Consider the following 25,557-nt stretch of genomic DNA (forward strand, 5'->3'; position numbering starts at 1 on the left):
CATTAGAAACCTGTTTCTAGCAAGTTTCTAAATTCCTACTGTGTTGATCATGGCTGGAACAAGAACTGAAAAGCATAAAGCAAACTGTACCAAGGCCATTTGTAAATAATATATCAGGCTAAGTGTGAAAGGTCAGTTAGTTACCTTATTGTAGAAAGGGTTCATTAAGTCCAGGCCTTTGAATGCCGGCATCAAAGCATCATCCTGGTCTGAGATCCCTATCCTGGAAAACCCTCATTCTGAAAATGAGAGTAGGTATAACCCATAGAAGTAATCATCTGTGTCTACACCTTGGCGTTTCTACAGAGAAGCTTTTGGAATAAGCACTGGATGAGGGGCCTCAGTGAGAGCTCTTCTAGGATGGAAGCCCAGGACATGATTAGAACTCAAGTGACCCTTCATGACTTGTTGTTGTTGTTGTTGTTCATTGTAGGCTTGAACTCAGGCCTGGGTGCTGACCCTGAGTCTCTGTGCTCAAGGCTAGCACTCTACCACTTGAGCCACAGCGCTACTTCCAGTTTTCTAGTGATTAATTGGAGACAAAGAGGGGCTGGGAAGGTGGCTCAGTGGTAGAGCGCTTACCTTGCATGCCTGAGGCCCTGGGTTCAATTCCTCAGCACCACATAAGCAAAAAGAAAAAAAGCCGGAAGTGGCACTGTGGCTCAAGTGGTAGAGCGCTAGCCTTGAGCTGAAGAGCTGAGGGACAGCGCCCAGGCCCAGAGTTCAGGCCCCACGACTGGACTCCCCCAAAAAAATTGGAGACAAAGAGTTTCATGGACTTCCCTGCCCAGGATGGCTTCAAACCACGATCCTCAGATCTCAGCCTCCTGAGTAGCTAGGATTACAGGCTTGAGCCACCAGTGTTGTGCTTTTCAGGATTTTTTTTCTTTTCCTTCCTTCCTTCCTTTCTTTCTTTCTTTCTTTCTTTCTTTCTTTCTTTCTTTCTTTCTTTCTTTCTTCCTTTCTTCCTTCCTTCCTTCCTTTCTTTCTTTCTTTCTCCTTCTTTCTTTCCTTCTTTCTTTCTTCCTTCCTTTCTTTTGTTGGTCATGGGCCCTGAACTCTGGGCCTGGGCACTGTTCTTCAGCTCTAGACTAGCGCTCTACCATTTGAGCCACAGCGCCACTTCTATTTTTTTTTTTTTCTGCTTATGTGGTGCTGAGGAATCAAACCCAGAGCCTCATGCATGCAAGGCAAGCGCTCTACCATTGAGCCACCTTCCCAGCCCCTTCAGGACTTCTTAATAGGATTCTTGGATGGTTGAACCCTGAATTCCCTTCATGAGGGAAACAGTTCAAATTACACACTGGACTGTTTTCTAAGATCTCTGTGTGCCTGTGTCTGTGCTGTTTGATAAAGGGTATTGATCTGTAGCCAGGCTGGCCTCAAACTCAGTTCTCCTGCCTAAGCTTTCCAAGTGTTAGAATTGTAGGCATGCACTACCAAGCCCTGTGTCCTCTCCCCATTCCCCACCCCCGCATTTCCTGGGGCTTGAACTCAGGGCCTAACCACTGTCCCTGAGCTTCTTTTTGCTCAGGGTTAGCAGTCTACCACTTGAGCTACAACACCACTTCCAGCTTTTTCTGTGTATGTGGTACTGAGGAATTGAACCCAGGGCTTCATGCATGCCAGGCAAGCACTCTACCACTAAGCCACATCTCCCCTACCCCCACCTCGCTGTGTCCTCTTAAGATGTTTAATTTCATGGACCTCAGAACTTTGATATTCCATCTTGTGGCCTTTCTTCCAAACATCCTTGACATTTGATGGACTCTCTCTTGGCTCATGAGTAGCTTCCTAGTGCCCCTATAACTAGAAGGCTTTCTGGGCTGAGTAGGGACAAAACGTGGCTTCTCTGAATAACTGAGATACATTCTGAGAAAGGTGTTAGGCATTTCTGTCAGCGTGTGAACATCAGAGAAATCGTTCATAAACCTACATGGTGTAAGTCAATCCTCCAACATGGCCCCTTGATACATTTAAGAGACATGGTAAGCTGGGCACCAGTGGCTCATGTCAGTAATCCTAGCTATTCAGGAGGCTGAGAGGATCGTGGTTCAAAGCCAGCCTGGGCACGAAAGCCCATGAGACTCTTTTATAGGTAGAAAGCATTAAAATAATGATAAAAGTCTAGTAACAGTCATTTAAATTACTCTCAAACACTATATGCTGTATCTATTTGTAATGCTATGCTTTTCTACAACTAGCAGCACAGTAAGCTTGTTTACACCAGCTTCTCCATAAACATGAGTGACGCACTGTGCTCCGGAGTTAGACCAGTTATAAGTACACGGTAGGAACTTTTCAGTTCCATTGTAATATTATTGGATGTCACATAGCGTTCTGTAATTACGTGACATCATCATGTGGTGTGTAACTGTAATGGTATAAAAGTTCAACTTTATAGCTGACCGTGGTGGTATGCCTGTCATGCTAGTTACAGAAGAGGCTGATAATGAAAGGATCACAGTTCCAATCCAGACTGAGCAGAAAATTCTGTGAGTCTTCAGCTCAGTAGAAGAAGCAGAAGGTTGGGCTAGGAATGTGGCTCAGTGGTAGAGTGTTTGCCTATATGCATGAAGCCATGGGTTTGATTCCTCAGTACCACATAAACAGAAAAGGCTAGAAGTGATGCTGTGGCTCAAGTGGTAGAGTGCTAGCCTTGAGCAAAAGCAGCTCAAGGATAGTGCCTAACCCCTGAGTTCAGGCCCCAGGACTGACCAAAAAAACAAACAAACTAATAAGCAGAAGGTGGACAGTGTGTATCAATCATGACAGTGATGCAAAAAAGTGTAAAATAGTTGGATTGTGGCCTAGGTATGGGTCTGGGCAAAACAGAAAGACCCTTTACAAGAAAAGGGGTTTGCTGGGCGCTGGTGGGTCATGCTGAGATCTGAGGATCATGGTTCAAAGCCAGCCCTGGCAGGAAAGTCCATGAGACTCTTATTTCCTATAAGCCACTAGAAAAATCGGAAGTGACGCTGGGGCTCAAGTGGTAGCGCACTCGCCTTGAGCTGAAGAGCTGAGGGACAGCGCCCAGGCCCAGGGTTCAAGCCCCATGACTGACCAAAGGAAAAAGAGAAAAAGAAAAAGAAAAGGGGTTAGAAGTGTGAATCAGTGATGGAGTACTGCCTCGCTCGCGTGAGGCCCTGAGTTCAAACTCTAGTACTGAAGAAAAAAAAAATAAGCTACTCTACCTTTGGACTAAAGACTATGATTTTCCATCTTCTCTCTGTTGGGTTACTGCCAAACTTCCCTTTGATATTGACTTATTTCTAAAGCTACGATAACGTAGCTGTTCTGTTTCTCCTTGCCTCCTTCTACCAGTTTATGCCTGTGCTTATGACTCCTGCAAAGGAGCTCAGAAGGGAGCTGGGGTCAAGAAAATACCACAACTGAAGCTATTTTCATGTAAAGGATGAAGTTATATTCTGCAGCTTTGACATACTCTGAGCTGGGTACATTTTTAAAATTGAAGAATGAATCCTTAAGTTGGGCACTGCGGCTCATGCTTATAATCCTAGCTATGCAGGAGGCTGAGATCTGAGGATCCCAGTTCAAAGCCAACCCAGGAAGACTCTTATTTCCAATTAAACAGCACAAAGCTAGAAGTGGAGCTGTAGCGCAAGTGGTAGAGTACCAGGCCAAGAGAAACTTCAAGGTTCGAGGTCCTGAGTTCAAGCCCCAGTATTAGCACCAAACAACAACAACAAAAATGAAGCTTTTATCATTTTTCCCCCTTTTTTCTTTTTAAAATTGTACTGGGGTTTGAACTCAGAGCCTCAATAGAGAGCAAAGGAAATGAGTCTGACTGAATGACTATTCATTGGGCCTGAGCTGCTGTGGCCTCTACTGTCTGGACACACCTTTCCCATTCTCGACAAACATTGCCTGTTCACTGGGAAAGCATCTCTTCCCAGCATCTGGGTTTGGCAATCTTTGTGGTAGGCTAGAAGAGATGAGATAAATCCTAACAAGAGAAAGAAGCTGAGGCTGGGAGGCAGAGAGAGCACAGGAGGAGGCAAACTCGGTTTCTGGCTTGTTGAAATGATTAAAATGGATAATCCTAATCTTGGGGGTCCTGAAGGCCTTCTCTCACACTTCCGTGCACGGCAGCATTCAGCTGGTGCTTGCTGCAGCAAGGAGATGCCCTCCCGTCATGTATCCCCGGAGGCAGCCTGGTGACACAGGCAGACAGTGAGTTTGAATCTACATGACCTCATTTTCTCTTTTTTTTTGTGGTTGGTCGTGGAGCTTGCTCAATCTAGTATCCTACCACTTTGAGACACAACTCAACTTCCTGTTTTCTGGTGGTTAATTAGTGATAAGAATCTCATGGACTTCCTTGCCCAGGCTAGCTTGGAACCATGCTGTTCAGATCTCAGCCTTCTGAGTAGCAAGGATTACAGGTGTGAGCCACCAGTGCCCGACTTTTAACTAGGTGTAAAACCATACACGAAGCTGGGCGCTATTGGCTCACTTCTGTAATCCTAGCTACTCAGGAGCCTGAGATCTGAGGATTGAGGTGTGAAGCCAGCCCAGGTAAGAATGTCCATTAGACTCTTATCTCCAGTTAAACCACCGAAAAGCTGGAAGTGGTACTGTGGCTCAAGTGGTAGAGCGCCAGCCTTGAGTGAAAAAAAGCTAAGGGCAGCACCCATGCCCTGAGAATAAGCCCTAGTACTGACACAAAATAACCTCCCAAAACTATAGACATTCTATAACTTGCAGCTCACTTCCCTCATCTTATTTCGTTTTTTGGTGCCAATGCTAGAGCTTGCACTCAGCCTTGAGCTCTTGCTTGGCTTTTTTGCTCAAGTCTGATGCTCTGTCACTTGAGCCATACTGCCAGTTTCAATTTTCCTCATCTTAAAAGGCAAATTTGGGGTTTTACTTTTGAGCTGGGGGGTCTCACCATGTTAGCTGGCTTAGTCAGAATTCATAAGCTCAAGCAGTTCTCCTGCTGAAGGGACTGTAGGCATGTGCCACCAAACTTAGCTAAAAGGAAGTTTAGAAGGTTCTTACAGGTATGAACCAGACTCAGCCGTCAAGACTTTGTGGGTTTTTTTATAAGCTAGATTGAAATAAATCTCTATTCATTCCTTTATCAAATACTAAGAGCCTATGTTATACAGAGCTTCAAATTGGACTTTCTATAAACTCAGTTTATTCCCCCAGCAGATTTTGCCCCCTTGCTTGCTATTAGATTCAGACAAGTTACTTTTCTTGCCCCTCCTCTTACCCATTAACCATCTTCTGTTGGACAACTCCCATCGTAGCCTGTGATTATGCTTTTCTCTCCACACTAACATCATCTTCTTTTGTAGCTTAAAAAAAATTACACAATGTGCCAGGTGCCAGTGGCTCACACCTATAATCCTAGTTATTCAGGAGGCTGAGAGCTGAAGATTGCAGTTCAAAGCCAGCCTGAGAAGGAAAGTCTGTGTTAGCTCTTATCTCCAATTAATCAGCAAAAGACTGGAAGTGAAGATGTGGCTCAAGTGATAGAGTGCCAGCCTTGAGCAACTAGGGCTAAGGAATCATCATGCCCAGTCCTCAGTACACACACACACACACACACACACACACACACACACACACACACACACACACACACACACACACACACACACACACACACACCCTTAATATACTTTCCCTGTAAAATGGTTATTAAGAAAATAAAGACAAACTCCTCCTGAAAATTCTCCAGTGTCCCAATTTCATTCATTAGGAAACTCAGCCCTCCCAAAGAGACAGACACAGGAAAATGTGAGGATGGGAAATAGGTCTCAAGGTTTCCAGATCCACACCAGACAGTCATAACCAGGATAGAATCTGTAGCTGTGGGCACCGGCCTGGCCTCTGTGTAAGCTATTCTAGTATGCGAGATAGAAGCAGACCATCAGGCCGGTCTGTTTCTTCCCAACCCCCTGGCAACAGGAGCTTTATGATGGTGCCAGAGATAAAAGCCAGGTAGTTCTAAGTTCAGGTAATGGAGGTTGCACAGGGGAGGATGATTATAAAATCTGAAAAGAGGAAATGGCAAGAAGGATGCCTTTGATGCCTAGCCAATGTTCCTGATTACAAAGGTAAAATTGTAGCAGGCAGTAAAGTTACCTGGCCAAGGCCTAGGTGAAGGTCTGTGCCTGGAATCAGAGAACTAAGAGGTTATTGCGGCAGAGGTGGGGGAGGAGGGTGCTGGGAAACAGGAGACAGTAAAGAATGGCTTGCAAAAAAGCACACACCGCAAGAGGAGGAGATGCTGTGGATAAGTAAGGCCAGCATTAAGTTGGGGCTCACTTGAGCCCTGGAATGCCCTTTGTGAGGAGGTAATGAGATCACATGGCTTCCTTCACGGGAAGGAGTCGGGCTGAGAACTGGAAGAGCTTGTTTAGTAAGGTTTGGGGGGCAGAGCACAGGAGGGAAGTGACCGTGGATAATGAGCTCTCCCAGACTGCGCCTTGTGGAATGCTGGCATTTAGAGGCACTGTTGACCGCGCCGAGGAAAGAGTCAGAAAGGGCTCTGTCTCTTCCAGGAATAAGAAGAGATTTATTATTATAGGTGCAGTAATAAAACCAGCTCTCATTTAATGAGCACTTACTAAGTGTTGGGCTCTGTGCTAGGCCCTTACTAGCCATTATCTTTAGTCTTCCCCACAATCAGGAAGCACTTTTGTTTCCATTCTGAAAGTGAAGAATGTGAAACTCAGAAAGGTTAAGTAACTCACTCAGGGTCACACAGGTAAATAATGTTGTTAGAATTTGAACCTTAGGTCTGTCTTGGGAAAGACAGGAATTAATCGGAATAAATAAGTAAAAGAAGGAAGACAGAAAACAGAGTCAAATGCACCTGTCATCCCAATACTCAGAAAAATCATGAGTTCAAAGTCAGCCTGGGATATATAGCATGACCTTGTCTCAAAAATAAAATGAGGGGGGCTGGGAAGGTGGCTCAGTGGTAGAGCGCTTGCCTTGCATGCATGAGGCCCTGGGTTCGATTCCTCAGCACCACATAAGCAGAAAAAGCCAGAAGTGGTTCAAGTGGTAGAGCGCTAGCCTTGAGCTGAAGAGCTGAGGGACAGTGCCCAGGCTAGAGTTCAAGCCCCACGACCAACCAACCAAAAAAAAAAAAAAATACTGGGCACTGATAATCCTAGCTCATCAGGAGGCTAAGGTCTGAGGATCTCAGTTCCAAGCTAATCCAGGTAGATAAATGTAAAAGACTCATATCCAATTAACAATCTTCCCCACCCCCCGAAAAAAAGCTAGAACTGTAGGCATGGCTCAAGTGGTAGAGTGCCATCTGTGAGCAGAAATCACCTAGCAAGATTTGGAGTCCCTGAGGTCAAGCACCAGTGCCTAAACACTAAATAAATAGATGGATAGATATATAGATGATAGATACCTGGATAAATGGATTGACAAACAGGCTGGGCATGATGACAGACACTATAGTCCTAGCTAGTCAGAAGGCTAAGACAGAAGGGTCAGTTGAGTCCAGGAGAGTGACAGGGAGGGAAGGAGAGTTTGCACATCTTTATATAGGGGTGTAAATGGTATGCAAAGCCAGTTTGGTTCTGAATGACTTGCACAGTGAAAGCAGGCTTTGCTTGATTTGTCCTCCATCTGCAGGGAACTCTCCCAACCACGCCCACGCAAGATTCTGCAAGCCATTGCTTTTGGCTCCTCTCCCTGTGTCAGTGAGAGGACAGGTAGCCACAGGTGGAAATCACATTTGCATCTTTGTTATTAGGAATCCTAAGGAGACCAATGTGTCTGATCTGTTTCTCCTCTGGAGCCTTCTCCTGGCTGAAGTGCCAGGAAGAGGAGGGCAAAGATGATGTTGGTTACACGCAACCACCCAGACTGGCACCGCTTTACTAAGTGGTAAACAGTCTTGGTGGGGATGGCTGGTTGTCTCCATTCTGATAATACCAGAAGAAAGCTGTTACTATAACAGAGTCAAACCATACAAGGTGCGGAAAGTGTGTGACTGTATAAGAAATGTCACATAATATACTTTCTAATTAAATCTGACTCCAAGGCTCGACTCCTTAGATGGACTTTCATCTTCAATAAATTACCAAAAAAACCAGAAGTGTCGCTGTGGCTCAAGTAGTAGAATGCTAGCCTTGAGCAAAAGAAGCTCAAGGACAGTACCCAGGCCTTGAGTTCAAGCCCCAGGACTGACATGTGTGCATGCAGGCATGTGTGCATGTGTTCAAGCACGTACACACACACTGAGAACTGGAACTATTTTGTTCTGTGTCTTTTCCTTTCCTCCATTCCAAGAAGGTAGCCTCACCTTCTATTTCTTTGTGTTTCAAGGGATCTTCCCTTCAGAGTATCTCAAAATTCCAGGGTTTTAGGAAAATGGGAATGTCCAAGGAATCCCTCTGATATTTGTTCTTGCCAGTTACCACAGATAGGTCCCTTGTTTAAGCACAGGTGTTTCCTTGACACTTCTGCAGGTGCATTGTCTCTGCCAGTGTCCACAGCTGAGTTATTCTCCAGGGGGCCCATCCCTTCCAGCGCACGGCTGCAGGTCCCCATTACTTAGTGCATCTCAGGCTCCTTAGAGACTTTGACCACCCCTTTCCCTAGGCCTACCCCCCCACTCCTTTCTGCCTTTAGGATACTTACATTTTTCTCAATGAGTTCATCTCCTCCCCACCCCTTCCGCTGGAAGAGAGGTCTTTTGGCAAATAGACTTGAGGCAAGGGAATAGAAGGTGAGGCTACCTTTTGGAATGGAGTAAAAGGGAAAGACAGAACAAAATATTCATAGCTCTCGGTGGTGGTGGTGGTGGTAGTGGTGGTGGTGACTGTGGTTTGTGTGTGCGCGCACGTGCTTGAACTCAAGGCCTAGGTGCTGTCCTTAAGCTTCTTTTGCTCAAGGCTAGCACTCTACCACTTGAGCCATAGTTTCATTTTTGGCTTTTCAATAGTATATTGGAGATAGGAGTCTCAAAGGACTTCCCTGCCCAAACTGGCTTCAAACCATGAGCTTCCTGAGTAAGAAGGATTATAGGCATGAGCCACTGGCTCTCAGCTTTTTTATTCTTTCAGTGCATTAGAGGGGGGAAAAAAACCTCAATTATCTCTGTTATCCTATGATATTATTGAAAGCAAAAGCACCAAAGTCCCTCTGGACCATCCCCTCTCCAAATCCTCTCCCAGAGTAACCATGATCAAGACTGGTGTGTACATGTTGTCTTTACAGTTAACTATCAGCTCTCCAGTTGTAAACCTCCCATAGTTAGTCAAGAAATATTAAGTGCCCGGTGTGCAGCAGGCACTGGGGCCAGATTTCCTCCAGGAGAGAGGAAAGGCAACGGATAATTCTAATATAGTGGGGTAAGTCTATGATTAGGGAAATGCAGGACCCAGCCACAAGTACCAAATGTGTTTAGGGAAATGAAGCAAGTTATTTCTGGACATGGATTGCCAGGAGGGAAGAGATATGCGAAGGGAAAGTAAGCTGTGTGGCAAGGCCAGAGAACAAAACTCAGTCCAGCCTTTTATGTGTAAGAGTGCATACTTGGAACTGGGGTGTGTGGCTTAAGTAGTACAACACCAGCCATGAGTAAAAAAGCCAAGCAAGAGCATGGAACCCAGGCGGGGAAGATGGCTCAGTGGTAGAGTGCTTGCCTTGCATGCATGAGGCCCTGGGTTCAATTCCTCAGCACCACATAAGCAGAAAAAACCACAAGTGGCACTGTGGCTCACGTGATAGCACACTAGCCTTGAGCTGAAGAGCTGAGGGACAACACTCAGGCCTAGAGTTCAAGCCCAATGACCGACAAAAAAAAAAGAAAAGAAAAGAAAAGAAAGAAGAAGAGCATGAGGCCCTAAGTTCAAAATCCAGTATCAGTACAAAAAAACATACTTCATATAAAAAACTTGAAGACTTGAACTTAGAGCTCTTATTCCTTGTCCCTGAGCTTTTTTTTTTTTTTCCTTTTTTTAACTCAAGGCTAATGCTCTACCACTTGAGCATTTTAGTGGTTAATTGGAGATAAGAATCTCACAGACTTTCCTGCCCAAGCAGGCTTTAAATGTGATCCTCAGATCTCAGCCTCCTGAGTAGCTAGGCTTACAGGCGTGAGCCATTCCCAGCCCAGCTTTGTGGGATCTTAAAGTAGAGAGCAACATGCGTAAGTTAACATTTCAGACCATCTTGGCTGCAGTACAGAGAAATGAATGGGGCAGGGTGACCCTAGTTAGGTTACTCCAGTAGATCAGGATAACAGTGATAGTAGGAGACCTTAGAATGTATTAAAGTATCCATAATGAGAATGGAAGAAGGCAGATAATAAGAAAAATGATTATGGCTAGGAATGTAGCTTGGTGGTGGAGTGCTTGCCTAGCATGCATGAAGCCCTGGATTTGATTCCTCAGTACCACACAAACAGAAAAAAACAGAAGTAGTGCTGTGGCTCAAGTGGTAAAGTTCTAGCCTCCAGCAAAAGCAGCTCAGGGACAATGTCTAGGCCCTGAGTTCAAGCCATAGGACTGGCAAAAGAAAAAAAAACAACCAAAAAATCACTGGCCTATAATATTTGCTCAATAAACAGTTATATCTTATGCTCCTCTTCCAAACTCCAGAAAATGGAGTCAGACTGAATGAAATTCTAATCTTGTGTGACCTGGACGATCTTGAGCCTCAAAGCTCCATTTTTTATCGGTAAATGTTAACACCTATCTCATAGTGAGAGGCAGAAAGCCCTGGCAAGCAAGAGACATTTACTAATAGTTAATCTCCTCACATTCCTTCTTCCATATTTGTTGGTTCAGAACTAGGCAAATCAAGTGACTCTTGACATCTTGTTTTCCCCTTTCCCCTTGTCAGAGGCAACCCATAATACAGCACTGCTCTGTGAATGCTGAGGCCTGGGGAGTGGGGGGGGGGCATGGTGGGCAAATATTTGCTCATCCTTCTGTACAGATGACTCTTTTTCAAAGTAAACTTTGCCTTTCCCATTTGGCCCTGTAGTCAGTAGAAGGCATCTTGGGGTCATCATGGAAAACCTGACCTGTAAAGGGAGGGGAGGAGCAAGCCAAGCAGTAGACTTTGGGGCTCTAACTTGTCCTTCCTGAAGGACTCCTGTGGGCCTGTTGGAGCAGCTGGCTTCTGAATCTCTATCACAACATCTCTCTATAGTCACCAGAGTAATCCTTCCCTGCTCCCTGCTGTGTGGCTGGCTTACTGGTCTCTCAGCCTCACCTCCTCCCTCCTCATGGCAGCCTATATCTTCCTATAGTCTCTTTCTACCTGGTCCATCGGCATAGGCAGCTTCCTATGCCAGGAATGTACCATTGCATCTCCACTCCCTTTCGTTGGTCCAGTCTAGCTGAAAAATGCCATCCATTCTACCTCCAGGGAAATTCTCAGATCACCTCTCACAAGAAATTCTCTGTCCTCCCCTATGACATAGATTATTAATTTAACTCTGGTGTCCTGCAATAGGCCCTTGAACAAACTGGCAGCAAAACACACAGCACAGGGTGTTTACCAGCTTGTCTTCTGAGCTTCTTCCAGACAAGGAACCTGACTTACTCGTCATTGACACCTCAATGTGTTGGACAGTGTCTGGCACCATAGAGCCTTCAGGGTGGATAGAATTAAGAAATGAATGGCTACGTGGTTGGGTGGATGGGCAGGTGGACAGACTTATAGAGCTTGTTGAGCCAGTAGCTACAGCGTCACTAAAGTGAGAACCTCAATTTCATGCCAGCCATTTTTTTTGTTGTTTGAGAACGGAAGTGTATAACCTTTCTCCCCGAATAAACATTTATCACCACCAGACTAATAATCCGGAAATTCTGGAAGAATGTAATGCTTTCCTATCAGAAATATACATATACAGAGGAAAGGAGGGAGAGAAAAAGAAAGAGAAAGAGAGAGAGAGAGTAAAAGTGGTGAGCCAGGTACTGGTGGCTCATGCCTATAATCCTACTTACTCAGGATCATGGTTCAAAGCCAGCCCTGGCAGGAAAGTCCATGAGACTTAACGCCAGTTAACCACCAGAAAACTGGAAGTGGTGCTGTGGCTCAAGGGGTAGAGCACTAACCTTGAGCTGAAGAGCTGAGGGACAGCGCCCAGGACCAGAGTTCAAGCCCCACGACCAACCCCCCCCCAAAAAAGTGGCAATGCCTGTACCTTTCTATCCATCATTGACATTATCATCTTCATAAATCTTAAAATCCTCCATGGTTCCTCTGATAGTTCTTTCTTGAAGTGCTTCAGACATCGGCATCCGTTGGGAGGGAAGTGTCAGCCGCTCCTTTAAATAGGAAATCTCTTCTATGATATGGGAGTCCCTGGCCCATAGGCATATCTAGGACCAAATCAATCTTTCTTTGTTCTCTGAGTATGCTAACATGTTATTCTGGGAAAATTAGATTCAAATGGGTATTATAATCATCTTGCATGAGAGGAGTTATATAACAAGACCATTTCATCCTTCTGAGGGCATCCTCAGATTCCTGGTAGCACATGGCCCACTTCCCCTTTTTTTTTTTTTTTTTTTTTGGTCGTGGGGCTTGAACTCTGGGCCTGGGCGCTGTCCCTCAGCTCTTCACCCAAAGCCAACCCCCTACCACTTGAGCCACAGCGCCACTTCCAGTTTTTCTGGTGGTTTATTGGAGATAAGAGTTTCACGGACTTTCCTGCCCTGGCTGGCTTTGAACCACGATCCTCAGATCTCAGCCTCCTGAGTAGCTAGGATTACAGGTGTGACTCACCGGTGCCCGGCCCACTTCCCCTTTATTGGTTGCTCAACACCAGCTGGATTTAGAGGTACACAATCTGTGTGTGGGCCTGCCATATTCCTAAGGTCAGGAATGGTGCTGGTCCAGGCTTTGGCCTTAACCAAACTTTATCCAACATAGTTTCTTCTCTCTGTCAACTAGTGGTTCCTAGATTATTATGAAGCACTAAGACCTACTCTCTCATAGGACTAAGACATCTAGCTGGAACTGGCCTAGAATAGCATAGAAATGCCTACTCCCTAACCTTGGGCTTTGTCTTTCTCTGCAGTCCCATCCCTTGTACCTGTGCAATGCCAGTGATGACGACAACCTGGAGCCTGGATTCATCAGCATCGTCAAGCTGGAGAGTCCTCGACGGGCCCCTCGGCCCTGCCTGTCACTGGCCAGCAAGGTAGAGTCATACTTGATCCCTGTACACATGCCTTGATCTGTGCCCAGCTCTGGGCTGTAAGAAGCCTCTATTCTCTGTTGTCCCCTTGTCTTCCAAGAGTGATCTATGCCATTTCTTCAGGTTTTCCTAACCTGACCAGTTAGGGAGAGGTAGAACTGCCTTTCTCCACCAATCAGCATTAGAAGAACGTTGTGGCTTTTGTTCCCAGCATAGGCTTGGTCTTCCCCTCCATCACTGAGAAGGGCCAAGCCCCTTTCCCTTCCCTGCACCACAGCAAAGACAAGTTTTTTCTGCTGGTATCAGTGGCTCACACCTGTAATCCTAGCTACTCAGGAGGCGGAGATCTGAGGTTCAAAGCCAGCCCCAGCAGGAAAGTCTTTGAGACTCTTACCTCCCAATTAACTACCAGAAAACCAGGAGATCTGTGGCTTAGAGGGGTAGAGTACTAGACTTGAGCAAAAAAGCTCAGGGTCAGCACCCAGGCCCTGAATTCAAGTCCCACAACTGACCCAGAGAGAGAGAGAGAGAGTTTTTCCATCCTCAGAAACATTGACAGAGCACTTCCGCGCTGTTATAATAACCCTTAAAATGATTACATGTTGCTTCTGAGGTTGTGAAATGCTGGCCTGCAAGCTAGCTTTGGTTTGCACCAGGGTTGTATTTACCTCATGCTAAATGTAAGTAACCTTTTCAAATAAATTAGTTGCCACATTAAAAAAAAAAATGCTAGCAAGAGCCAGGCTCACACCTAAAATTTTAGCTACTTGGGAGGCTGAGATCTGAGGATCATGTAGGAAAGTCTGTGACAGTATTATTTCTAATTAACCAGTAAAAAGACAGAATTGGAGCTTTGGCTCAAGTGGTAGAATGAAAAAAGCTGTAGGACAGCACCTAGGCCTTGAGTTCAAGCCCCAGTACACACACACACACACACACACACATATACACACACACATTTTTTTAATACTAGCAAGTGCTAGGCCCTGAGTTCAAACCCCAGTACTGAAAGAAAAAAAAAACTTGAAAAAGTTCTATTAAAATTCAGTTTTTCACTGGGCATTAGTGGCTCATGCTTGTCATCCTAACTACTCAGGAGGCTGAGATCTGCGGATCATAGTTTGAAGTCAGCCCCGGGCAGGAAAGTCTGTGAAACTCATCTCCAATTAGCCATCAAAATGCCTGAAGTAGAACTGTGGCTTAAGTGGCAGTATGCTAGCCTTGAGCAAAAATGCTCAGGGACTGTGCTCAGACCCTGAGTTCAAGCCTCAGGACTGGCACACACACATACACACACAATCTAAAACTCTGCCACCCAGAGCTCCCACTATTCTTCAGCCACAGTATGTTGATTTCACAGCATGGGGACACCTGGCAAGTACCCAGGGTGCAGCCAAAGATTTTCCCCTCATCCTCTGGAGGGCAGCTCTCCTGAAGGATAGTTGAGACGTGGACACCATGAAGAGAGGAACACATGATCAGTGCCCTTGGCAGTGCTTTTGGGCCTCTGTTTCTATTGCTATAAAATGGGATTTGAATTGCTTATCCCCAAGATTTTTGTAAGGATGAAAATAATGTATCTTGGGGCTGGGAAGGTGGCTCAGTGGTAGAGTGCTTGCCTTGCATGCATGAGGCCCTGGGTTCGATTCTTTAGCACTACATAAGCAGAAAAACCAAGAAGTGGCGCTGTGGCTCAAGTGGTAGAGCGCTAGCCTTGAGCTGAAGAGCTGAGGGACAGCGCCCAGGCCCAGAGTTCAGGCCCCACAACTGGCAAAAAACAAAACAAAAAAAAATAATAATGTATCTTAAGTGCCAAATAGTGCCTAAGCCAAAACAAACACAAAACCAAAAACTGTTAGGGGGTTAGAAGGTGTGCCTTGGCAACCGCCTTGTAACCACAGCCCTTGTTTCCTCTCCGCACTCGTACCTTCCCTTACCTGGTTTGTGACTCAGACTTTTTGTCTCTGTGACAAAATACCTAAAAAGAAAACAAAACAAAACTTAAGGGAGGGAACTTTAGTCCTGGGGCTTGAACTCAGGGCCTGGGTATTGCTCCTGGAGCTTCTTTCGTTCTTTCTTTCTTTCTCTTTCTTTCTTTCTTTCTTTCTTTCTTTCTTTCTTTCTTTCTTTCCCTCCTCCTCCTCCTCCTCCTTCTCCTTTCCCTCCTCCTCCTCTTCCTCCTCCTCCTCCTCCTCTTCTTCTTCTTCTTCTTCTTGCTAGTGCTCTACCATTTGAGCTACAGCTCTGCTTCCAGCATTTTGGGTAGTTTATTGGAGATAAGAGTCTCACAGACTTTCTTGTGTGGGCTGGCTTTCAACTGCGATTCTCAAATCTCAGCTTCTGAGTAGATAGGATTACAGGTGTGAGCCACCAGCACCTGGCTAAGACTTTTATTTTGACTGGACAGTTTCAGAGGTTTCAGTCTATTGTAGACTGATTTCCTGTTTCTGGGTCCGTGATCAAGCCAAACATCATGATGGAAAGGACAGGACAGAGCAGGGCAGCTCATATGATGATGACCAGGAAGTCTTTGCTAGCAGACTTTCTCTTTTATCACCTTCTGTTCCATCTAGGCCCCCATCCTATGAGTTGATCAGATGAGACTGCCCACTTTCCCCTCATCATTAATCCTTTCTCTGGAAGCATCCTCACAGACGCACCCAAACAGTATGCTTTTACTAATCTTCTAGATGCTCAATCCAGTCAAATTGACATCTAAGATTACCCATCACACCTGACTTCCCTTCATCCCTCTGGGAATTGCTCAAGCCTTAAGCTCACCAACTTCTGTCTGGTCAGGGTCGGGGATTCCTTAGGTCTCACCCTATGATCTGCCTAGGTAGCTCCTTTCTGGGCACCCTGGTTGTGCCAGGACTCAGAGGTCTGAGATGGGGGTCTTTAATCTACTTTCAGTATTTTGGAAGCCCCATAGGCTTGACTGAAATACTAATTTTTTTGCTTTTGGTTTCTGGGATTCTCCCAGTTCAAATTGTTAATGCAAGTTATAGGAAATGAATTATACATAAAAATGTGGTATAAAACCGGGAACAGTGGCTTATGCCTGTAATCCTAGCTACTTAGGGGACTGAGATATGAGGATTATGGTTCAAAGCCTGCCTGGGCAGGAAAGTCCACGAGACTCTTATCTCCAATAAATCACCAGAAAACCGCAAGTGGCAATGTGGCTCAAGTGGTAGAGCACTAGCCTTGAGCTGAAGAGCTGAGGGACAATGCTTAGGCCCAGAGTTTTTTGTTTTTTTTTTAAGTGGTCTATAAAGGTGTGTGTCTGTACCAATTGGATTTTTTTGCTCATAGCAAGTTCTCTACTACTTGAGCTGTGCTTCCATTTCCAGCTTTTTGTTTTGCTTTTTTTTTTTTTTAATTGGAGAATGAGTTTCCTGGGCTAGGCTTGGGTGGCTGAAGTCTGAGGATTAAGGTTTGAATCCAAAGACCATCAGACTCTCATTTCCAATTAACCACCAAAAACCTGGAAGTAGAGCTGTGGCTCAAAGGATAGAGCACTAGGCTTGAACAACAACAACAAAAAAAGCTCCAAGATAGTGTCCAAGCCCTGAGTTCAAACCCCAGCATCACCCGCTACTCCCCCAATTCCCCCCACACACAAAGAGGAGGGATAATAATAGGACTTATACGTACTCATGAGTATTTAATGAGATAGTACAGATAGAAGTTCTTGCTCTATTCTAAGTACATAGTGATTATTCAATAAGTTATTACAATCAGTATTCTGTCATAATAGACATCATCACATTTTATTTTATTTTATTTTAATTTTTTGTGGGTTGTAGGACTTGAACTCTGGGCTTGGGCGCTATCCCTGTGCTCTTCAGCTCAAGGCAAGCGCTCTACCGCTTGAGCCACAGTGCCACTTCTGGTTTTCTAGTGGTTTATTGGAGATAAGAGTCTCATGGGCTTTTCCTGCCCCAGCTGGCTTTGAATCACGATTCTCAGATCTCAGCCTCCTGAGTAGCTAGGATTACAGGCGTGAGCCACCGGCGCCTGGCTCATCATCACATGTTATGTATGTATATGAGGTTTGGTGGGGGTAGAGGAGGCACTGGGGAGTGAACCCAGAGCCTTGTATATGCTAAGTAGCCACTCCACCCCTGAACTCGGTTCTCATCCTTCATCCTATGTGTTTAGTTTGAATTTTCCCCCCTATGGGCTATCTTTCTTGTTTGTTTCTGAAAGCTTCATTATAATTCTGGATTTACCCTCTTTGGGATTTACCCACTTCTGCCCAGTTGCCCTAATTGGTTTTTGCTTCCTCATTAACAGCTCCTCATCCATCCTACTGATAAGGCAGGCCCTTATCACCTCATGCTTGAAATAGGCAGTGGCAAGAGTTGTATCTGGAAAGACTCAGATGGGTGCAAGTCCTGCAGCTCTTACCAGGGTGGCCACTATCTTGTGGTTTTAAAAGCCAGCATTCTGGAGGTAGAAGTCCCGAATGGAGACCTATTGACAATATTTACCAGTTGGTGACTCGGGGGAAGTTATTCTGTGTCTCTGGGTCTTGTTTTCCTCAACTCTAAATGGGACTGTTAACTGTCCTGTAGAGTATTAATAATGAACTCATGTATGCAAAGCATGTGGTAATAGTTGATATAATCATAGCTAACATGTCCTATGTGCCAGGCACAATTATGTGTTTTATATGGATTAATTTATATAGTCCTTACAACAGTCTTATGAAGTAGGTCTTATATATTATCCCAGCTTAAGGAAGGAGTAGTTGAGCGTCTTACCCTCAATCTAACAGTATTATGGTAGTAGTGCCAGAGACTCAAGCCCAGGGAGCCTGAGCTCGGTGGATCTCAATAGCAGTTCCGTCCCTTCTCCTTCCTCCTACCCTCACTCCAAGCCTGGAGGACTCCCACCTCTCCTATTGAATCTTTCCTGCTTGGCACTGTCTAGCCAACTCGTAGGGGCAGAAATCCTTCCCTCTAGCACACCGCCAGCAGCTAGGATCTGTGTCCATGCTTTCAGCACTGTGGGCTGCTATGGCTAGATTTCATTGAGGTGCTAGAGGAGGGATAGGGGACAAGGGTCCCTCTTGCCTCTTCCCACACCTCTACGTGAGCAGCCCCACATTTGTTTTGTATACTGAATACGTGTGTCAGTCTGGGAGGGAAGGAGATGGATAACAGAGAGAAAGGCTTTCTGAAGTGGGAGAAAATAAAAGGTTGGACTACTGGCCAATTCCTTTCATTTGCAGTCTAGGTTATTACCTAGCATTATAACATTGTGTTATAATATTATGTACATAGAGGCTTTATCTCTCTGACTAGATTCTGAGCTGTTCTGAAGGGTCTGGCCTTCCCTGGCTTGGTGCCCTGTGAATGGTAGGTGCTTTCTCACTCATTTAAGTTGAGCTGGGTATGTACAGAGACTGCCACTGTAGTCTGGAAAAGATCATCTAAGGACCAAGGAATTACAAAAGCTGACCAATGGAGCAAGAGGCTGGATTTTAGCTCACCTTCCTGATTGTTGTAATAGCTCTGAGTGTCAGAGGCTGTGGCAGCCTTGCTTGCTGCCCCAGGGCCAAGAGAAGTCTGAAACATCCCAAGTCATGGGGCTTGAACTCTGGGTGCTGTCCCTGGGGTCTTTTACTCAAGGCTAGTGCTCTACCATTTTGAGCCACAGCGCCACTTCTGGTTTTCTGGTGGTTAATTGGAGAGAAGAGTCTCATGGACTTTCCTGCCTGGGCTGGTTTTGAACCTCAATCCTCAGATCTCAACCTCCTGAGTAGCTAGGATTATAGGTGTGAGCCACCAGGGCCTAGTTTGAGTTGGCTTTTGACAGTCCAGTCTTACAGTTCTCAGGGCCTGTCCTTCCTCTCGCTGTCTTCCAAGTTTCACTCCCCAAAGAAGCTGCCCCCCCCTTTTTTTTCTATCTGTCTCCTGTTCTCTTAGGTGCGAATGGACAGGAGTCCCCAAGGGCCCCAGATTAAATTGCCTTCTATTCTCAAATCTTGTTTTCTTATTCCTAGAACTCTGGACACAGAGACTCACTGCCTGAAAGTCCTGATTGTTTTCTCCTGTTGGCCAAGTCTCTGGGCTCTTTGATCACTTTTATAACTTTGTAATTATGGACCGTAATGGGCTAGGGTGTTTGAACGTCACAGTAATTGCTTTCTACTGTTCCCAACTCAATTCTTCAAAGACAGAGGGGTGGAGAAGTTGAGAAAAGCTCCAAAGAAGTGAGTCTTTTGCCCTCCCTCGTGTTACGTTCTTCCAAGGCCATGCTGGGTCTAAGGATGGAAAAACAGAGGCCCCAAGAATCTCCCTACTTCCTGTCAAGCCCCTAGGATGTGAGATCACAAGTAGGGTTCTCCTATTAGGGGTTCCTTTCCCTGTTCCCATCCCCTTACTTAGAGGGCTCTGGAAACTTCTTCCTGCTTGGAAGAGCCTAGATAGAGTAGACTTTCTAGGAGATGATAGGCAGGAGGAAGATAGATGTGACTTCACAGTATCTCCAGCGATGCATTCTGGAGTCTATGAATTCCCCCCAAGACTTCAGGGTGGGAGATCATTAGCAGAGACTGGCCTACATGCTGGTGCCTGTAGATGGCCAACCCAGCTTCTAGGAAAAGGAAGAGGGAAGTTTTCCTCCTTGACACAATTGGACTCCATGGATGTGTTTCATTGCCCCTCCCCACTGCTGCAGGCAGCCGGTCCTGAGGGGCCTCTTGGCCCCTGCCACTGCCTGAGAAGCAGGGGGGGGGGGAGTGAACAAGGAGCTGCTCCAGAGCCTGGCATGGCAGGAGACCTGCCCTGACAGGCTCTCCTGGAGAAGGTAGGCAGAGATCAAAGAACTGAGAGTATGAGTAAGTCCCAGCTCTGGCTCCTCAGCTGCCACCAGGACTTTGCAGACAGGTTAACTCCTTCACTGCCTTTGGAAAAAAAACGCTGCTAGCATGGGCCCCGCGGAGGAAAGTCACAGCCTGATGCCGTTACACCCGACCCTTTGCTGTGCTCCTGGGCAGCTGTTACTCGCAGCGCCTGTGCCTGTCCGTTGGTTGCCGTTGTGTCTCCACCCCACCCTTAACTCTTATCTCCCTTCCCCTGGCCCCACACGCGGGTCTCTGAGATTCCAGAGCTTCTCAGCTTCTTCTTAATTCCTCCACTGCTATCTGACTCACTGCCACCCCAAGCCTGTTCTCAAAGTCATTGGTGAATATGGCCATGTCCATGCGCACCGTGTGTCCTTGTGGGAACACAACTTGAGTCCCTCCCTTCTTGATTCACCATAAAGGAGAGGATGGGGACTAAGGTACTGGACTCCTCTTTGAATACTGGGAGCATGATGGGAATGTAGCTTAGTGGTAGAGTGCTTGCCTAGTATGCATGAAGCCCTGGGTTCAATGCCTCAGTACCACAAAAACAGAAAAAGACAGAAGTGGTGCTGCGGCTCAAGTGGTAGAGACCTAGCCTTGAGCAAAAGAAGCTCAGGGACAGTGCCCAGGCCCTGGTTCAAGCCCCAGGACTGGAAAGGAAGAAAAAAAAAAGAAAAAGAAAGAAGGACGGAAGGAAGAAAGGAAGGAAGGAAGGAAACACTGGGAGCTAGAGTGACAGGGAAACTGCCTGCAGCTTTGCCATGGAAGGTGACCCACAGGGGGACCTCCAATGAGCCCTTCTTGTCAGGTAAGGAGGGCTCTGTTCAGGAGTTCTTCTCTCTGCTCTCCTCTCTTCCTGTGTTCTCCACCCACTGGGTACTGATCGCACGCTGCTCTGGGGCTCAGGCCACTTGACCCGTGTCCTATTTATGTTTAGCCCTAAAAAGCCAGAGACACCACCTGCCTGGATCAAAGTAAAGCCTGGATGAGGGGTGGTTCAGTCACAGAAGGAAAGACTGCACATTGTCCTTTGAAGGCAGTGTTCTAGATGAGCTCTGGGACAGAACAGGCAAGGGTATCTGACTCCTTGCACATCTATTTGTGGGTGTGGGGAGCTGCAGTGTGTGCAAAATCTCGGAAGGGATGTGCCAATGAGGGGTTAAGCGCCAGCCATAGGCAGACCTTATCCTGATGTGACTCCAGCCAAGTCTGTTGCTTGTCTCTGCAGGCCCGGATGGCGGGTGAGCGAGGAGCCAGTGCTGTCCTCTTTGACATCACTGAGGATCGAGCTGCTGCTGAGCAGGTACCCAGGGACATCTAGGATGGGGGTTGGATGGTAGAAGGCAAAGTTCCCAGGGGATAGAGCAATCACAAAGGCACGTGGTGGCACTTTCTCCTCTGCAGCTGCAGCAGCCCCTGGGGCTGACCTGGCCAGTGGTGCTGATCTGGGGTAATGATGCTGAGAAGCTGATGGAGTTCGTGTACAAGAACCGCAAGGCCCACGTGAGGATTGAACTGAAGGAGCCTCCGGCCTGGGTAAACATTCCTCCCCCCGCCCCCCATTCCCCGTCTGGCACCAGCCTCTACTTTGTTTTGTAGCAACTTCCACTGAAAGTCCTCAGCCTCCTGAGACCAACAGAAACCCCCTAAAGCAGGTGCTAGTGGCTCATACCTGTAATCACTCAAGAGGCTGAGATCTGAAGATCACAGCTCAAAGCCAACCCCACAAGCACTAACAAGCTAAAAATGGAGCTATGGCTCAGTGGGTAGAGTACCAGCCTTGAATGAAAAATGCTAAAGAGACAGTGCCCTGGTCCTGACTTCAATCCCCAGTACTAGCACCAAAAGAAGAAAAAGAAACAGAAAAACGTTTGGGTGTCAGTAGTTCATGCCTGTAATCCTAGCTACTCAGGAGACTAAAATTTGAGGATCACTGTCTGAAGCTAGCCCAGACAGAAAAGTCCGTGTGACTTTTATCTCCAATAAACTACTAAAAACCCTGAAGTGCAGCTGTGGCTCTAGTGGTAGAGCATTAGCTTTCAACGAAAGAAGCCCAGGGACAGCTCCCAGGCCCTAAGTTCAAGCCCTAGGACAACCTCAGGACCCTTTCCCCTAAATGAATGGGTTTCTAGATAGTATTTCTCACAGCCTCATCTGGAGAATGCTCTCCAGTGAGGGCCACTAGGCAAGGAGAAACCTCCTTGTTCCACTTCTGTGATCAGCCTACCTCATCATTTCCCACACGGAAGACTCAAGGGAACTCTCCACCTTCTGTCTCTTTGCTCTTGTATTTCCTCCCAAATTGGCCTAATTCCTTCCAGAAGTATGACCCTGTCCCTCTCATCTACACCCTTCCAGCCAGATTATGATGTGTGGATACTCCTGACAGTGGTGGGCACCATCTTTGTGATCATCCTGGCTTCAGTGCTGCGGATCAGGTGCCGCCCTCGCCATAGCAGGCCGGTAAGGAGTGGGTGCTCCCTGGCAGAGGTGGGCATGGGTGTGGATGGAGGAGGGGGGGGAGAAGGAGAAAGCGAGGAAGGCAAGGTGAAACCATCTACATTGAAACACTCCAGCTGCTATATGTGTTGATCTCCACATTGCTCATTCATTCATTCAACATACATGCTGAGCATGTCAGGTTCTGTGTGTGGGTACTGGGAATAGCGTAATAAGCAGAAGTCAAAAAGAAAAAAAAAAAGTCCCCTACCATCAAGAGTTTCCATTTTAGTGTTCTCTTGTGTAACAAATGGACAATAAACAAAATAAAAAGTAAATATGTAATTTTTGTTGGTGGTAGTATGTGCTTGCTACAGAATAAAATAGCAAAGAAGAGAGGAAATGTAAGGGAGATAGGGTTAATTTTGAAAAGCAAATCCAGCCAGGTGCCAGTAGTTCGCATCTGTAATTTCAACTACTCAAGAGGTTGAGATCTGAGGATCACGGTTCAAAGCCAGCCTGGGCAGGAAAGTCCGTGAGGCTCTTATCTCTAATTAGCCATCAGAAAACCAGAAGTGGCACTGTGGGGCAAGTGATAGAGCACTGGCTTTGAGCTGAAGAGTGCAGGGGACAGCACCCAGGCCTAGTGTTCAAACCCCATGACCAACAACAACCAAAAAAAAAAGTACAAATCCTTGAGGTGAAGAGTATCTGGCATGTCCTGTAAATAGTATGAGACTGTGTGGCTGGGCTAGAGTGACAGGGCAGAATAGGAGGTTCATGTGAGGATTCATGGAGCCCCATTGTACTGTATTGTGCAGGCTGTTGTCAGGACTTGGTTTTTATGCGGGGTGAAATGGGAGCCAGTGGAGGATTTTGAGTAGAAGGGGTGTCATGATCTCACTTAAGCTTCAAGTGATCACTATCACCACTGCCATGAGAAAGAAACCACAGGAAGGCAAGGCTGCAACACGAGGAACCAGCTCAGAGGCTATTCTAGGAATCCAGGAGCTTGGTAATGGTCATTTGGGTTAGGCAGCAGTGAACGTGATCAGTAGTTACTTGGTGTATTTTGAAGGCAAAGACAATAAGTTTGCTAATACATTGATTGAGGGATATAACAGAGAAGATGCACCAAGATTTTTGGCCTGAGCAATTAGAAGAATAAAATTGTCATTTAGGAGTCAAGAAAGTAGTTACTGGGGTCAGAAGTTCAGTTTCGGGGTGGAAGGCGGTTGGGGGGGGTGTTCATAGTTACACATGTCCATGTGATCTAACTTGGCGACTGGGAATTGAGTCCTAGCTTGGGCCCAGAAGTGAGAGATGAAGGATGAGGAGTCCTTGCACCATTCTGAATTGCACTCTTCTTCCCAGGACCCTCTTCAGCAGCGCACGGCCTGGGCCATCAGCCAGCTGGCCACCAGGAGGTACCGGGCCAGCTGCAGGAGGGCTCGGGCTGAGCAGACTGATTCAGTCAGTAGCTGCAGCTCCGCCCCCATGTGTGCCATCTGCCTGGAGGAATTCTCTGAGGGGCAGGTAAGGCAGGCTTTGTGGCTTATTTCCATAAACAGGCTAGGGAGGGAGATGGGTATAAGAGGTATAAGAGTAGATTTGTTGAGATGGAACTATGTGCCAGGCCACAGTATTTCAGATTCATTAGCTCATTTTAGTCTCAGGACAATCAGGATAAGGGTAGATTAGTTTACAACAGAAAACTGCCCATTAAGAAATTTTTCAACCAGGTGCTAGTGGTTCATGTCTACAATCCTAGCTAGTCAGGAGGCTGAGATCTGAGGATCACAGTTCAAAGCCAGCCCGGGCAGGAAAGACCGTGAGGCTCCTATCTCCAATAAACCACTAGAAAACCAGAAGTGGTGCTGTAGTTCAAGTGTTAGAGTGCTTGCCTTGAGCTGAAGAGCTGAGGGACAGTGTTCAGGCCCAGAGTTCAAGCCCTACCACCGACAAAAAAAAAAAATCCCATTTCAAAAGTAATCAGAGCCTGGCAATAGTGGCTCACACCTGTAATCCTAGCTACTCAGGAGGCTGAGATCTGAGGATTTCGGTTAAAAGCCAGCCCGGCAAGAAAAGTCTGTGAGACTCTCATCTCCAATGACTCAAGTGGTAGAGTGCTAGCCTTGAGCTGAAGAGTTCAGGGACAGTGCCCCGGCCCAGAGTTCAGGCCCCACGACCAACAACAACAACAAAAAATAATAATAATCAGAGCAGCCAGGTGCCAGTGGCTCATGCCTATAATCCTAGCTACTCAGAAGGCTAAGATCTGAGGCTCATGGTTCAAAGCCAACTTGGACAGGAAAGTCTGTGAGACTCTTATCTTCAATTAACATATAACTCCTTAATACTACCAATAAAAAATAAAAAAGAATCAGAGCAAAAAGAGCTGGAAACATGGTTCAAGTAGTAGCTTGCGTGCCTAGCAAGCTCAAGGCCTTGAGTTCAAATCCCAGTACCACATACAAAAAAAAAAAAAGTCCAGGTCCAAAGTCATGCAGCTAAATGGCAAAATTCAAATCTACTTCATACCAAAGTCCAGACTTCGGCTATTCTCATGTGAGATCTTTTACAAGTAGGTGGATGCAAAAAGAAAAGACCAAAGGGAGTCTAAGGGATGATCCTGTTCTTGAAATCATTGTTTTGGACCCCTTTGTTTTCTCCAGGAACTACGGGTCATTTCCTGCCTCCATGAGTTCCATCGTACCTGTGTGGACCCCTGGCTACATCAGCATCGGACCTGTCCCCTCTGCATGTTCAACATCATAGGTAGGAAATGAGCTGAGGCCTCCCCTGTGTGCAGGCAGACAGGTCTAAAACATGGCCGTCTTCCTGTGGAGAAACTGAGAAGGAGCTACCACCATAGTGATTTCATCTGCACTACTCAAGAACACTTTATCTGCAGGGAAAGAATATTCACACCGTAAGAGATCTGTGTTGCCTTTGTGGAGCAATGGCTCAGACTTGTGATCCTAGCTACTTGGGAAATAGAGATAGGCGAGAAGATGGCTCACAAGCAGAAAAAGGTTTAGAGACTCCATCCCAACCAATGGCTGGAGCGTTATGGTGTACCCCTGCCCTCCCAAAT

General features: G+C 46.3%; 1 protein-coding gene across 1 annotated transcript in view; it reads left to right on the forward strand.

Annotated features, from left to right (window-relative positions):
* Window positions 1–25,557, forward strand: part of Rnf43 (ring finger protein 43) — a 72,508-nt gene that overhangs the window by 41,772 nt on the left and 5,179 nt on the right. Inside the window, exons 2-7 of the mRNA XM_013013217.1 lie at window positions 13,043–13,165; window positions 21,250–21,324; window positions 21,426–21,557; window positions 22,380–22,484; window positions 23,835–23,996; window positions 25,136–25,238. Of these exons, the coding sequence (XP_012868671.1) occupies window positions 13,043–13,165; window positions 21,250–21,324; window positions 21,426–21,557; window positions 22,380–22,484; window positions 23,835–23,996; window positions 25,136–25,238 (700 nt within the window). The remainder of the gene's footprint in view (window positions 1–13,042; window positions 13,166–21,249; window positions 21,325–21,425; window positions 21,558–22,379; window positions 22,485–23,834; window positions 23,997–25,135; window positions 25,239–25,557) is intronic.

Source organism: Dipodomys ordii, unplaced genomic scaffold (assembly GCF_000151885.1).
Source record: "Dipodomys ordii isolate 6190 unplaced genomic scaffold, Dord_2.0 Scaffold19, whole genome shotgun sequence".
NCBI classification, from domain to species: domain Eukaryota; kingdom Metazoa; phylum Chordata; class Mammalia; order Rodentia; family Heteromyidae; genus Dipodomys; species Dipodomys ordii.